Source organism: Ursus arctos, unplaced genomic scaffold (genome assembly GCF_023065955.2).
Source record: "Ursus arctos isolate Adak ecotype North America unplaced genomic scaffold, UrsArc2.0 scaffold_5, whole genome shotgun sequence".
NCBI lineage: Eukaryota > Metazoa > Chordata > Mammalia > Carnivora > Ursidae > Ursus > Ursus arctos.
The window spans coordinates 37,967,481-37,982,315 of NW_026623067.1; the positions used below are offsets into that span (position 1 = coordinate 37,967,481).

Genomic DNA, 14,835 nt, shown 5'->3' on the forward strand with positions numbered 1-14,835 from the left:
ATCCTACCAGTCTGATTTTTTAGTTCAATTTGGATATCTGTTCCTGTTCACTCCACAAGTATGTTGTGTGCTTTGGGCTTGTTCTCTTCTGTCTTTAGATTACTTTTTCCATGTCTCTAAGCCTAATGACCATTGCTATCTTATTAAAAATTCATGTTTCTGCTCTTTGAGTACGAACTAAGAATTGGAGATCATACTAATCCCTACTCCTAGATGGTTGGTGGCGGTAGTGGTGGGTTGTTCTGTGCCTTCATTGTTCTCAGGTGCTTAAACTTTTCCAGACATTTAAAAACTCCAAATACAGGGTATACATTTAAAAATGCCAAGTATGATAAAGACCTGATCTCATGTGTATTAAGTATATAGTGCAAGTACGATGTATGTTTTGGAGGGAGGCTGAGATTGAAATAGATAAAACAGTGTTCAGGTTGACTGTTGCTCAGGGCCAGATGTCTCTGCAGGTCTGGCCATAGGGCCAGAGATGTCCCAGGTCTGGCCAGTCTTGTGACTCACATCTCACATTCCTTTTTCTTTTGCCAGGTTTCAGAGGCAGTGTTAACGTCCCAACTGAAACCACAGCACGAGAAATCAAATTTTATTATCAAGACGCCAAAGGTAATGCCCTTTTCCCCACCATGTCCTATTAGAGTGCCTTGGACGACTGCCCTCCTCTCTGCCCTCCACTCTGCTTGTCTCTTCCTAATCCCTTTTAATGTCTTTTAAGACTGACTTAAAAAAACTTAACTATTCTTGAGATACTGATCAGGCTCAGTCAACTGAACTCAAAGAGATTTCAACTTCAGACTTTCGATTATAGATGTTGTCTTAAATGGCCTTGTTTTGGGTCTGTGTTTTCACTATGGCTGCTTTTGGTTTCTAGGGCACCAGAGATCTTAGTCCCCAGCAGATGGTTGTGAGGGAGAAAATTCTTGATATGGTTATTGGCTGCTTTAAACGTCATGGAGCAAAGAGATTAGATACTCCAGCATTTGAGCTTAAGGTAAAAGGAGAAAAGAGAGTGCTGGAACTCCATTTCTTTACCTGCCTTCAGTTTCCCAAAGAGCTTTTAGCCTGTGTTCTGGGTTCCTCCTTTGAACTGTGGTGGTTTTTGTTTGATCCCTGCAGGAAATGCTCACTGAGAAGTATGGAGAGGACTCTGGGCTAATCTATGATCTGAAGGATCAGGGTGGAGAGCTGCTGTCCCTGCGCTATGACCTTACTGTATCTTTCTGAGTGTTAGAGACTGACATCTCTTTCTAAACCCAGAGGGCTTTCTTTGACAAAAGCAACAGCAGTGCCTCTGGGATCCCGTAGGTCTGTTTGCAGCAGCCTTTACTTCCAGTTCCTCCCAGAAGGCAGTTCTGCCAGCAGAGCTTGGCCTAGAGCACTGTCATTTACCTTTATTGTGTATCAGACTCCCTTGGCGAAGATTGCAGAAATACAGATTTCTGGCCCTTAGCCCCAGATATTAATTCTGTACGTGGAGTAGAGTTCAGCAATCTGCATTTTTTTTTTTTAAGATTTTATTCATTTATTTGACAGAGAGAGAGAGACAGCCAGTGAGAGAGGGAACACAAGCAGGGGGAGTGGGAGAGGAAGAAGCAGGCTCCCAGCAGAGGAGCCTGATGTGGGGCTCGATCCTAGGACTCCGGGATCACGCCCTAAGCCGAAGGCAGACGCTGAACAACTGAGCCACCCAGGCGCCCCAGCAATCTGCATTTTAAATAGTCACCAGGGGTCATGAAGAGGCAGGTGATCCTCAACCTATACTTTAAGAAACATTGACATTAAAAAAAAGAAGAAAGAAAAGAAAGGGAGGGAGGGAGGGAGGGAGGGAGGAAGGAAGGAAAGGAAGGAAGGAAGGAAGGAAGGAAGGAAGGAAGGAAGGAAGGAAGGAAAAGAGAGAAAAGAAAAGAAACGTTGACATAGAAGTTGCAGGCAAATCCAGGTTCTGAAACTTGACTGTTTTGAAGTGGTTGAGAATTGATCTGAATGGGAAGGAATAGCCCATACTTGGAGTTCTTGGGTCATTTCTGTCTCATTCAGTGGGCAGTAGGCCAGCTTCCCCTGCTTTTTTACTGAGCTTGCACTTTTGCTTGGTGGGATTCCTTCATTCCTTTATATATATTGAATGTCAAGCACTGCTAGGCCTTGGGAATAGTGGGAAACAAGGCAGAGAACGTCCTTGTTTTCACCGTAATTGGTTGAGATCCAATTGGTAATGGCCCAGTTCTCCCAAATGTCCGTACACTGGGCCTAAGCTTTGAATGCAGTATGCTTTCTCCTTAACCTGTTTATGTGAGGTCCCTTTTGCTCGTTATCTGGCCATGAATAAAGTGAAGAAGATGAAACGCTACCATGTCGGAAAGGTGTGGCGGCGAGAGAGCCCAACCATAGTCCAAGGCCGCTACAGGGAGTTCTGCCAGTGTGTAAGTGACCAGATGTGGGCGGCATGGTTTGATAGTTTGGGGAGTTACAACCTGGGAACAGCTTGCTCAGTGAAGATTTTTCTTTTCCCTTTTTCTTTGCTGTAGGATTTTGACATTGCTGGTCAATTTGACCCTATGATCCCTGATGCAGAGTGTTTGAAGATCATGTGTGAAATCCTAAGTGGGTTGCAGCTTGGGGACTTTCTCATTAAGGTGAGACCAGGGTTGAAGACTGAGGGGAGAAGTCTGGATTTGGCCTGACGCTCTCCTAAAACATAGGTGAGCCCGGCCTTTAAGCCTGTAGACCTGGGACTTTCTCAGTACAGCTGTTGTGTTTCATCTATATCTATATACTCATGCTATGATATTTTTTTTTTCCTGTCCTTTTTATGAGACAGGCTAATAGGGACTGCCATTGTTTTGAGGGAGAGGGCATTGACAAGGCACTTGGGTTATTTCCATTGAGTTCATAGGTCAACGATCGGCGGATTTTGGATGGGATGTTGGCTGTCTGTGGTGTTCCTGAAAGCAAGTTCCATGCCATCTGCTCCTCAATAGACAAACTAGACAAGGTAACTAAAAAGACATGCTTCAGTAGACGACATCAGAGTCTCTGCCCTGCCCTCAAATCTGTACCCCTAGAGAAAAATAAGGAGAAGGTGACTGGAAGTGAGCTTTTTCTGGGGAAGGTAAGGAGATATTCCAAAGCAAGACCTGAGATTCGTTGTGCAGTGGGTTGACTGTGGCTGCATTTCCTAAGCTGCCTCTGACTTTTTTGAGTATAGTGTTAGCTACTCGTGACATTTCCAGTTAGATGAAGAAGGATCTTGGAACTGGGCTAATGTTTGGGTGTTTGCACAGATATCTTGGAATGATGTGAGACATGAGATGGTGGCAAAGAAAGGCCTGGCTCCTGAGGTGGCTGATAGAATTGGTGACTATATCCAATGTCATGGTAAGAACCAGCATTTTCAGAGCTGTGTGATAGAACTGGAGTGAGGGGGATGTGTGTACAACTTCTACCTCTGAAACAGCTCCTTTCCAAAGACAAGCTAAGCGCCAGAGCCTGACCTGAATTTAATTTCACTTTTACTTAGTGTAATAACCACTTTATGTTTTCAGATGGCAAAGGCAGAGGAAGAGAGTCTGGTCATAAGAGATCAGAATTTTTTTTTTTTTTTTTTTTTAATAAAATGAGGAGGATTAGCTGGAGCATATTAAGAATAAATTTGGGTAAAACACATCTGTGTGAGAGCACAGACCTGATTTCTCCCCATATGTCTCCCCAGGTGGGGTGTCCTTGGTAGAGGAAATGTTCCAGGATTCTAGACTATCCCAGAACAAGCAGGCCATAGAGGGCTTGGGGGACTTGAAGCTGCTATTTGAATACCTGACTTTATTTGGAATTGCTGAGAAGGTAAGCTGAGTTGGGAGTGGACTTCCTGCTGAACTTTGGGATTCTCAGGGTCCTGAGTCTTTTTTTGGACTTACTATAGTCTTGTTCCCACAGATCTCTTTTGACCTAAGCCTAGCTCGGGGACTGGACTACTATACTGGAGTGATCTATGAAGCAGTGCTACTACAGACCCCAGCTCAGGCTGAGGAGTCCCTCAATGTGGGCAGTGTGGCTGCTGGTGGACGCTATGATGGGTTGGTGGGCATGTTTGACCCCAAGGGCCACAAGGTGCCATGTGTGGGGCTCAGTATTGGGGTGGAGCGAATCTTCGCCATTGTGGAACAGAGGATGAAGGTAGGTCCTAGGTAGGGGTGGATTGGGCCTGGAGACTAAAAACTCATGTTTGTGGATATACAGTTGGACTGTTTTTCTGATGATTCTTTTTGTCTTTTTTTTTTTTTTTTTTAATTACTGATGCACAAGAAGTTTTTTATTAGTTTTACTTTCTTTTCTCTCTTTAATCAGACTTCTGGTCAGAAGATACGGACCACAGAGACCCAAGTGTTTGTGGCCACACCACAGAAGAACTTTCTTCATGAACGGTTGAAGCTAATTTCAGAGCTTTGGGATGCTGGGATCAAGGTATTGTAGAACCTATATCCAGGTCATCTAGGTATGTGTAGCCATTTCAGGTGGCCATTTCTACCTAAAGTCTAAGGTGGAACTCAAGACCTTTCTAGTCTTCACTTAAGTGTCTTCTAGTAGGAGGGCTAGCTACTTATTTCTTTGGAAATGCTTGAGGAGTGTGGTTACTCCTAAGCCCCTTATTCTGACTTCACCCTTTTCAGGCAGAGCTGCTGTATAAGAACAATCCTAAACTACTAACTCAGCTACACTACTGTGAGCACACGGGCATTCCACTGGCGGTCATTATTGGTGAGCAAGAATTGAAGGAAGGGGTAATCAAGCTTCGTTCAGTGGCCAGCAGGGAGGAGGTGAGTGGGGGAAATAGAAGGAATCAAGTATTTTACCTTTCTTAGATTCTTTAAGAAATATGTGTCTTACGGCTGAGGAAATATCTCCAGGGTTAATAGTGTTAAAGATGAATGAAGACCCACGCAGGCAATCCTTTAACCAGTGAGTATTAGCGAGGTGGGCAGAAGGACCGATGAAATCTTAATGGGTATTTTGAGACCAGTCCAACAAAATAGACGTAGATCAGGTGTTTATAAACCCCTCTCCACCGCCCCCCCCTTTTTAAAGATTTTATTTTTTATGTAATCTCTCCACCCTGCTTGGGGCTTGAACTCACAACGCCAAGGTCAAGGGTCACATGAGCCAGGCAAGTGCCCCAGATGTTTGAATCTCTTTAGTGTTGAGGGCATACCTTCTTGAAGCCCACACTTCTTCCTACTGGTTATATAAGTAGTGGGAGCAGATGCAGGGTAAAATGAATCTGGAAAAGCAGTGACTAAGAAGCTAGTATCACTCTTTATAGTTTGCCACATGAGGGTTCTCTTATGTTACAGGTGGCCATTAAACGGGAAAATCTTGTGGCCGAAATTCAGAAGAGACTATCTGAGTCTTGATCGTTGCCTGCTTGCCATCTGCTGCTCTTTCTAGAAGATATTTCTTTTAGGACTAAGTTCCTGATGGACTTCACAACTGCTGGCCAGGATGGGTGACATGTTCCTCTGCCTCCTCCATCCTTTCTGGGTACAGAACTGTAGGAGGCCCTGAGGACTCCTGGGCTAGTGTGAGCAGCTATTCTGCATGGGTGCAGATGGCTGGTATGTGAAAGAGATGTGTTCTAACTGCAGAGACAGATGGCAGATTTGAAGTGCCATTGAATGCTGCCAAGAGGTGCTGAGATGGTTGCTTTGAGCTCAAGGCTCTAGGAAAGTTGCCTCAGGCTGAGACCATTGAGATCAGAAGTCAGATACTTGACCTTCCACTACAGCTTCTGAATCAGATTCTTGGAAGTTTGTCCACAACCTGCCCTTGGCTTGTCCAGGGAGTTTTGGGAGACAGCAGGAAAGGGGCAAATGGCTGCTTTCTCCTTTGTGAGGACGAAGATGCTATCCTAAGGGCATAGCAGTGCTCATTTTGATGTGGTATCTCTCTAGTCCATCTACTCTTAATAGAGTGAGGCTGTCTGTTTAGTAACCTGAATGTTGAATTTAGTAGGTGACTGACAAAATGGTCTAATCTTTTGAGATTTTGGAGACCATTTCCTGTGCCAGAATTACTGCTCGACTATATTCCGTGTTCTATGGAAGTGGCTGTTCTAGAAGTGATTGGATAATATATTAAATAAAATATTAAATGTAGTAGTTTGGGTGATTTGTTATCAGGAGATTGGTTTGCATAGGCCGTAGAAAACGCTGGAGTGTACACTGGAGAATTCTGAGAGCTAGGAGAAACCTCCCAGGGGTGATGCTTCTGTATTCAGTGAAGGGAGCAGTCACAGTTCCCCAGTGCTCCCCACTGCCCCCCCCCAACTTGGAGATACAGTCATGTTGAAGTCAGCATATAGTGAGCCATCTGCCATAGTTCTTCACCCTACCACATTGCTGATGACTGGCCTTTCCAAGTCCAATCATGTTGATTAAATTGTGCCCTATAGATTGAATGACTATAAAGTTCCTCACTGAAGGAAAAAGATGAGTTAAGCGAAGGGTGATAGCATTGCTTCCAAATAAAGAGACAATGTGCAAAAAATGATTTCTATATATGCGCTGGGAAGGCTGCAACTTAAAAACACTGGTGTTGGGGCCACATTTTTAGTGCATACAGGTAAATGGGGCAGCTAGAGGCTCCCGATAACCCATTCAGCCTCAAAGAAAATTTAGAAACTCTTGGCAAACGCACGCAAAATTGATTAGACTAGATCAGAGGGCACTGATTTGAACCGTTTCCTTGTTTGTAAAATAGACGAGTTGAAGCAGATCAGCACTTCGATGCTTGTTTAGAAAGCCAAGGCAAAAAACGTTTGTACGCGCCCTTACTTCCGTGTTGCTTCATACTCTCCGTGCGCATGCGCCATTTCCTCGGGGCAGAGGAGGGCCCAACAAGCCTGCTTTAGAAGCCCTCCAGTCCTTAGCTCGTTTAGAACGCGAGACTCTCAGCTTATTGGAGGGCAAGCTTGCTTTACGGCTCAGGGTCGCTTTTTACGTCATTTTCCGGCTTCCCATTCACTTCGCAGTGAAGATGGCGTCGGGCAGCGGGGTAGGTGTTGTGTGTGAGGAGGCTTTGGTCGGGGGGCAGGGGGGTGGCTTCTCAGCGCGGAATATCCTGCACCCGACTGGCTTCTCAACACCTCCTTGCGGTCCAGTGGCCCGGGTTCAAGACCTTCCCCGTGGAGTGCGGGCGCAGGGTCTGTGGAATCGCGGAGGTCTCTCGGGTTGGGGTCCTGAGGCCACCTCAGCCTCCTGGTGCAGTCCGGAGAGTCTTCGCTCTCTACAGGTCCGGGGGTCGCCTTGCCAGCGTGGACGCGGTCCCCTCCGTTCCTCTAGGGGTCGGATATGATTAGCGACGAATCTTGAGCGCTTTTCTCCTTACAGACAAAAAACTTGGACTTTCGCCGAAAGTGGGACAAAGATGAATATGAGAAGCTCGCCGAGAAGAGGCTCACGGAAGAGAGAGAAAAGAAGGATGGTGGGTGCCTACTCCATCAAGGGCTACGGGTATTGTAGAGGCGAAGTCACAACAGGAGAGCGGGTTGGGTAGTTGAAATGAGATGTCCTCGTATCCTGTGTAACCCCTGGCAGTGTTGCCTCCCTGGTTCTCGATTTCTTAATGTATAAAGTGAGAGCGAGGAAATGGAGTGAGGCGGTTTTGAGGTGTTCTCCAGCTCTGTTTCCTCTGCTTTCTTGCTCTCCTTTTGCTTAGCTCATTTCCTACTTTCCTCAAGTACAGAAAAGAGAGTAGAATCCTTAGTACAGAAATGGAGTATTTTGTTGCTGTGCATTACTGCTACTCTTTTCCTTGAAGTCACTTAAGGGGAAGTAGAACATGACTGGCCCAATAAAGACCTTCCCCTATAGTCTGGGAAGAGCAAGGGTACTCACCAAGAAATGTGTGATTGTGTTCAGCTGGTGGTTAGTAGTACTGTTCTCTGTGTTTTGTACAGTGTCAGGGAGTTGGTTCTCCTTTCCTAGATAGGGAGTCCCCTATACAAAAAGAAATTTTGTTTTTTCATCTGTTTTCAGACATATGCATTCTTCTTTCACTTTACTGTCACACCACCTTGTATACACTAATCCTTTTAGTTTTGATGTAATTTGTACAGTAGTGCCAAGTATGTAACAGGTATTTCCTGAATGTTGGTCCCCTTTTAAAAATTTTCCCAGCCCTCTGAAGATTCCTTTTCTGTTATGCTTGGGGTGCCTGTCTGAAAGTATTACTGAATATTCTTGATTTTATTTTAATTTTTTTTATCTTTTTTTTTTTTAAGATTTTATTTATTTATTTGAGAGAGAGAGCATGAGCGGGGTGGGGGCAGAGGGAGAAGCAGACTTCCCGCTGAGCACGGAGCCTGATGTGGAACTTGATCCCAGGACCCTGGAATCATGACCTGAGCTGAAGGCGGATGCTTAACCGACTGAGCCACCCAGCACCCCTCCTTGCTTTTCTTTTAAAAGTTTGCTTTTAACTTCAATTCAGTTAATCAATAAATAAAAATCTTTGCTTTTAGATTTGTTGGTTTTAAAGTGATAAAAGCCTCTAGAGAGTTTAGGGATTGCTTATCATTTTTCCTATGTTGAGATTCTCCCTAGCTGCTTCTAGAAGTAGTCATTGTGTCCCTTGGTTCAGGCTCAAGAAAGAAATGAGAGTAGACATCTGTATTTCCGGTTTCATGCATTTTTTTCCTTTCTGCTTAAGGAACTGTAATATTAAAGGGACTTCTTTCTCTATTATATTTTAGGAAAACCAGTGCAGCCAGTCAAACGGGAGCTTCTCCGGCATAGAGACTATAAGGTGGACCTGGAATCCAAGCTTGGGAAGACAATTGTCATTACCAAGACCACGCCACAATCTGAGATGGGAGGGTGAGTGACTTTTCGTCTTTCTCAGGAGCCAGGAATAGGTCAAATAAACTGTCTTCGTTGGTTTTAGCAAGTGTTGAGGAGGTTCTCTGGCCCCAGGAGAACAGCCATGTTACCCTATAATTCTACCTTTAGATTTGTCCCCCCACCCCTCCCCAAGGCCTCAACTAAACATTATAGTGTCTTTAGGAGGGACCACTCTGTAGGCCTCTTCATATTAGCACTGTAACTACCTCTTAATATCTTAAGAGGACGAAATGAAGGAAAGGACTACTGAGGACATTTCGAGGGGAGAGATTAGGTGGAGCTAGAATGGAGCCTGGGAGCTGTTGATGGTGAATAAAGGGAGTTGAGGTTCCAGATTCCCTGCAAAAAGTACATTGTAGTTGTTATGGATTGCTTGATCGTACACCTTCCTCCTAGACCAAGACCCATAACCCGTGGGAAGAAGTGTCCTGCAAGAACTGTAGTCTTTTGCCTACCAATACTTCTTTGTTCATTTAGGTTTTCTAGTAGGGCAAAACAGCAGTGAGTGACATGTCTCTGGGTTGCTTAGAAAACCCACTAACATCATTTCTCTCTGTGTTAGTTATCTGTTGCTGTGTAAATTAACAAATTCACCCAAAAGTTAGCAGCATAAAACAGCAGATAGCTTACTATTTCTATGGGTAAGTAATCCGGACAAGACTTAACCTCTGTGGTTCTGGCTTAGGGTTTCATAAAGCTTCACTGAAGGTGTCTGCTGGGTCTGCATTCATCTGAGGCATAAGTGGGTGTGATTGATTTGATTGAAAGCTCTTTCATGTGATAGTTCTTTGGAGGCCTCAGTTCTTTGCCTCATGGGCCTCTCCATAGTGATGCTCACAGTAAAGCAAGTGACATCCCCAGAGTAAGACATAGACAAAGACCGAAGCCACTTTTTTTTTTTTATAACCTAATCTTGAAAGTGCTATAGCATCACTTTTAAACTTTTCTTTTAAGATTTTATTTATTTATTTGAGAGAGAGAGCACGAGCAGAAAGAGGGGTAGAGGGAGAAGCAGACTCCCTGCTGAGCAGGGAGCCTGATGGAGGGCTATCGTCCCAGGACCCTGAGATCATGACCTGAGCTGAAGGCAGATGCTTAACTGACTGAGCCATCAGGCATCCTGAAATATTCTTTTGGTCACAGACCAGCCTTGGTACAAATTGGGAGGGGACTGCCCAAGGTACGAATACCAGGAATTTGGGGATCGTTGTGGGGCCATCTTGGAGGTTGGCTACCGTACTCTTTCAAGAGGTAATGCTTTATGAATATGAGAAGTGCCTTCTTTGTAAAAAGAAAATTTACCTAAAAATATGAGTTTGTTGGTTGAAAACATTAAGATCCTTACAGCTAGATTTGACACAAGTGGTGTTTCTTCTGTTTGCTAGGTATTACTGCAATGTCTGTGACTGTGTGGTGAAAGACTCTATCAACTTCCTGGATCACATTAACGGAAAGAAACGTAAGGCTTGGAGGTAGTTTGTGATAGGGCTGGGACTGGGTTTTGAAGGTGGAGTAGGGGAAAGGGTGGTTTCAGTTGGATCTTTTTTTAATGCCTGAGAATTTCTCCAGTGGCTTCAGTACGGGGCGTGCTTTACTTCATTATCTAGTGTTTCTGGAGGCCCTAAGATGAGACACTATTCTAGGCTCTCAACAAGCCCAGACCGTGGTCTTCTCCAAGGCCTAGCTGTCCCAGTTGGTGTGCATTTGCTCAGTAAGGGCAGTTGAAACCACTTGCATCTTGCTAACTTTAGCTGCTGCTTCTGGGAACAAGTAAAGCCAAGGGAGTTTTTTTTTCCAGTCCTAATTATTTTTGCTGTGTATTTTATGAGAAGTTTTTTTTTTTTAATATCAAAAACGTTTTGAGGGTCTGAGGATATTGTAATGCCATTACCTTTTTCACTATTGATCCCACCCAGATCAGCGAAATCTGGGCATGTCTATGCGTGTGGAACGTTCCACCTTGGATCAGGTGAAGAAGCGTTTTGAAGTCAACAAGAAGAAGATGGAAGAGAAACAGAAAGATTATGATTTTGAGGAAAGAATGAAAGAGCTCAGAGAAGAGGTAAGGCTCTGCTATCCTTCCATCTTTTGTCCCCCAGCTTTGAATTTTGTGTTACAAATCAGGAGGAGGCTTCTTCATTCCACTCCCACCCCCAGAGGATAGTTGTATCCTGAATTTCACTATATTGGGGGAAACATTTATTGTCTTTGTTTGGGACTGTTGTGATCTTAAGGATGTGGCTGTGAACCTATCCTTTTTTTCCTGGACTGTCTGGGCCTACTTTTTTTTTTTTGCTGCAGGAGGGATTAAATACACCTAGTCCCCACGAGGCACATGGAACCAGGCTGACTGGGTCAGAATTCTGTTTCCTTCACTTACTGGCTATGACTTTTGGGCGAGTTATATAATCTCTCCATGCCTCAGTTTTCCCATTAGAGATCTTAGTTTATAATCTCCATAAAGCGTTTAGATCAGTTACTGGCATGTACTGTGTGCCCCAGGGTGAGAGTTGTTATATGTGGTTTTGCTTCCGTAACCTTTTTAAGAACTAGAGATGAACTGGGATGTAGGACTGAGAAGTGCTCTTCACAGGCTAAAACTGCTGTTTGTTGTTTCTTAAAATCTTTACTGTGGCTTTTCCTCTGCTCTTGAAATTTTACTTGTCTTTAACTATTTTCTCCTAAAGATAGAAAGGAATCTTGACACTCACTTGTCTCTTTCAACGTTTGGCTCAGGAGTCTGAACTGATTCTGAGTGATTTCCCCCCTAGGAGGAAAAGGCCAAAGCCTACAAGAAAGAGAAACAGAAGGAGAAGAAAAGGAGGGCTGAGGAGGACTTGACATTTGAGGAGGATGATGAGATGGCAGCTGTGATGGGCTTCTCTGGCTTTGGTTCCACCAAGAAGAGTTACTGAGGCTTTCTGTGCTTGGCTCTTTGCTAACTTCGTTTGTGTGTGGGGGGGTCATTTTTTAGGGGGTACTTGGGAAAGTCCTTAAGAGCCGCAATGGGGAGGGCTAGAGGGTGGGTGTCTGTGGTTTCCCTCTACTTTGGAAGAGAGCACAGGATGCAGAGGTAATGCTGTGGCATATGCCTTCAGCCTCAGTATATCACTGGAGTCACAGGACCTCTGCCTGAATTCCCAATAAAGAAAAATCTCTTCTGAGGCTGCTTTCCCAAAACTCCCCCTGTATCTTTCCCTCTTCATCTCTCCAATCTCTTCTCTGAGCATCCTACATTTATCCTGTGTTTTCCCTTTGTTTTAATTTTGACTCTTGCTTAGCCTGCAGCAGAAGGGTTCTCTGGGTCCCCAGTGTCCAGTTGATGGCACATTTTTGACCAGCCCTCTTTTCCCCCCAACCCCCCTGTGGTTCTCTACCACCTGTGCATGCATGTGTATTTCTGCCTGGGTCAGTGGTATGTGCGGGCGTGTGTGCATGAATTTGTCACATAGAGGGAGCCTGAGCTAGAACCTCAGAGCTTTGCTGCCTTGGGGCCTGATGTTCTTGGCTCCCTCAGTGCATGTAACAGGAAATTAAATGGGATGAGTGTTTGGTGTGGTTTTTGTCTGGTGAATTTTTTAAACTTTGTTTTTCATGTGTAGACTGTTCAGCTTTTCCTGTTTGTTTCATTTCATTGAGGATTACTCTTTTTTTTTTCTTCCTTGTGAGCAGGCTCTTGGAAGAACCTGTTTGATGCAAAAAAGAAAAAGGAAAAAAAAAAAAACTTCATATGGGAGCCCTTGGGTCTCAGAGACTGTTCAACATGTATAATAAATGGCATTGACTGGGCCTATTCGCATTTGGTGGGAACATTCCATATTCTTCCCTGTGTATTGTTTTTTTTCCTTCCTACACTGAGTGTTTACATACAGAGTTGCTTCTTTCTTCTCCCTTCATTTGAGCCCTGTCACTTTTTTTTTTCTAGGTTCCTTCAGCACGAGTTGTATTTTCCTCTGATGGGATGTGTGTCCGGAGGAGTCTGAACACAAATTTTCCTATAATTTTAGCCGCCTTTGGTCTGTTTTTGGAACAGAATTTAGGGTTGAACTTAGTGTTTTCCTTACTATCTGCAGTTAGGCTAGGCACAGGGTTACTCGGTTTTGGCACTGTTGACATTTTGGGCTGGTTAATTCTTTGTAGTGGAGGTTCTCTTGTGCATTTCAGGATGTTTAGCAGTATCCCTAGCCTCTACTCACCAGAGACTGGTAGCACCTCCTCCCCGAGTTTGACAAATAAGGATGTGTCCCCAGGAGTTGGGGGTGAAATCCCTCCCCCGACCCCCATTGAGAAGCACTGATAAGCTCCCTTCCCTACTTTGGTCTAACTTGAGAACTGGATGGCGCAGACTGCTTAACTAAAGAAAAAGCTTTGATATTCCCTGGATTAGGTGCTGTGCCAGATCCCAGAAATACAGAGGAAAAAAATCAGTCTGTTGAACAAACCCAGCAATAGTTACACAAACTCCAACTAGGTGAATTCTATAATAACCTTCGGTGGTTCTGTATCCTGAAAAGTGGGCTTTATGTGGGTTAACCAGGCTGCCACCATATGGCTTATTTACATTCTCTGCCTCATTTAGCCCCTTGAAGCATCTGAACCACCTTTGGGTCCCTTAAAGTACTATACTCTTTCCTTTGGACTTTTGTACATAACTCCCTTGCTGCCGGGCATAACTTTTGCCTAATTTATTTCTGATGCTCAGTCTTGCCATTGGGATCACTGTGAATGTGTCTACTGGCTCGGAGCATTTCACATACAGTATTTGTTGGCCAGTTGCAGGCAGATTAGTGGGTTCTTTCCTTGACAGGATTTTGTGCTCTACAGGTCCTTCAAGTAATGCTCTACTCTAGTAGACTGGGCCCTTTTTCTCCCCCTTTCAAAGTAGGCTGGAGAAAGTGTCAGCTGAGTTCCTTCCATTTTTTACTATTCTTCAAGAGTACTAATTCAGCTTGTCTTCAAATGATTTCCCACCCTCCTTGGTACAGTGGAATCTTAACTTCGGTCACCTGTACTCTAAATTCAGACACCTGTCTCTAAATTCTCTTGCGACTGACAAGTAGTTTGGGTCTCTGAGGGGTTGGTCTAGGTCATGGGTGTGTGAAGGGACTCAAGGTGGTGACTTGGAAAGAGGGAAGAAGGAGATGGGATGGAAATTTAGGAGCCCAGAACAATCCCAGGTAACTCAGAAATCTCTGGAAGAAACTTCTTTGATATTTGTAGTCTTTCTAAAATCCATGGAAATTTTGCATTCTGGTTGAGGAATATGCCCCCAACTGGCCTACGTGTGTTCATTTATTCAGTGATTGCTGAGATGCTGACCGTGTTCCAGGCCCTGGTATTCTTTTCTGGGGTAAGGCATCAGGGTTCTAGCTGTCATGGAATTTACATTCTGGTGGAATTGCCTTTAAAGTACCTAGGGAACAAAAGATCTGATGGCTTCGGATGATTCTTTGGCTTCAGGCACCTCTAGGGACTCTTGCATCTCTCATAGCCCCCTCCAAAAATTTAAGTGTGAAGATTCTTTAATCCAGCAATTCTATTCTTAAGTGTCTGTCCTAAAAACATACCTGTGTATGTGTACATATACTTACAAGGATGTTTACTGCAGCTTTGTTTATATAACAGTGAAACATTTAAAATAAAACTGGTACATTTATTCTTGAATATAATGCAACCATTACTATATATGTGAATTAGATCTGTGTACTAACAAGAAAGATCACCAAGACATACTGTTAAGTAAAAAAAGCACAAAACCAATACCAAACTGATTTCCACACCCACCCGAACTCCTTCATAAAACTATGTTGTACATACAGTTAAATATATAGATTGAGGAAAAAGGGCTGGAAAGGCACACTGAGATTATAACTGGTTAATTGGAAGGAATTATGGGAAGAAAAAGGTTAGACGTTAAACTGTACAAAAAAGGAAT

At 44.0% G+C, this 14,835-nt stretch overlaps 2 protein-coding genes across 5 annotated transcripts in view; both read left to right on the forward strand.

Annotated features, from left to right (window-relative positions):
* Nucleotides 1-6,153, forward strand: part of LOC113261837 (histidine--tRNA ligase, mitochondrial) — a 7,165-nt gene extending 1,012 nt beyond the window's left edge. For 2 of the 3 annotated variants that reach the window (XM_026508160.4, XM_057307124.1), the window contains 12 exons: nucleotides 541-615; nucleotides 881-1,000; nucleotides 1,126-1,221; nucleotides 2,304-2,429; nucleotides 2,535-2,642; nucleotides 2,903-3,001; nucleotides 3,291-3,384; nucleotides 3,719-3,846; nucleotides 3,940-4,179; nucleotides 4,351-4,467; nucleotides 4,674-4,820; nucleotides 5,355-6,153. In XM_026508160.4, coding sequence (XP_026363945.1) covers nucleotides 541-615; nucleotides 881-1,000; nucleotides 1,126-1,221; nucleotides 2,304-2,429; nucleotides 2,535-2,642; nucleotides 2,903-3,001; nucleotides 3,291-3,384; nucleotides 3,719-3,846; nucleotides 3,940-4,179; nucleotides 4,351-4,467; nucleotides 4,674-4,820; nucleotides 5,355-5,414 — 1,410 coding nt within the window. In that variant the 3' untranslated portion in view covers nucleotides 5,415-6,153. The remainder of the gene's footprint in view (nucleotides 1-540; nucleotides 616-880; nucleotides 1,001-1,125; nucleotides 1,222-2,303; nucleotides 2,430-2,534; nucleotides 2,643-2,902; nucleotides 3,002-3,290; nucleotides 3,385-3,718; nucleotides 3,847-3,939; nucleotides 4,180-4,350; nucleotides 4,468-4,673; nucleotides 4,821-5,354) is intronic. The other variant, XM_048220864.2, reaches the window with a different exon arrangement.
* Nucleotides 5,454-14,564, forward strand: ZMAT2 (zinc finger matrin-type 2). 2 transcript variants are annotated; one of them, XM_048220866.2, is made up of 6 exons: nucleotides 5,454-5,541; nucleotides 7,389-7,482; nucleotides 8,753-8,876; nucleotides 10,286-10,359; nucleotides 10,817-10,962; nucleotides 11,672-14,564. In XM_048220866.2, the coding sequence occupies exons 1-6, from the start codon at nucleotides 5,503-5,505 to the stop codon at nucleotides 11,813-11,815; spliced, it is 621 nt and encodes a 206-aa protein (XP_048076823.1). In that variant the 5' UTR covers nucleotides 5,454-5,502; the 3' UTR covers nucleotides 11,816-14,564. The 2 variants fall into 2 exon arrangements, with proteins under 2 accessions (XP_048076823.1, XP_026363946.1); XM_026508161.4 differs by lacking the exon at nucleotides 5,454-5,541 and adding an exon at nucleotides 6,946-7,053.
* Nucleotides 14,565-14,835: the final 271 nt, after the last annotated feature.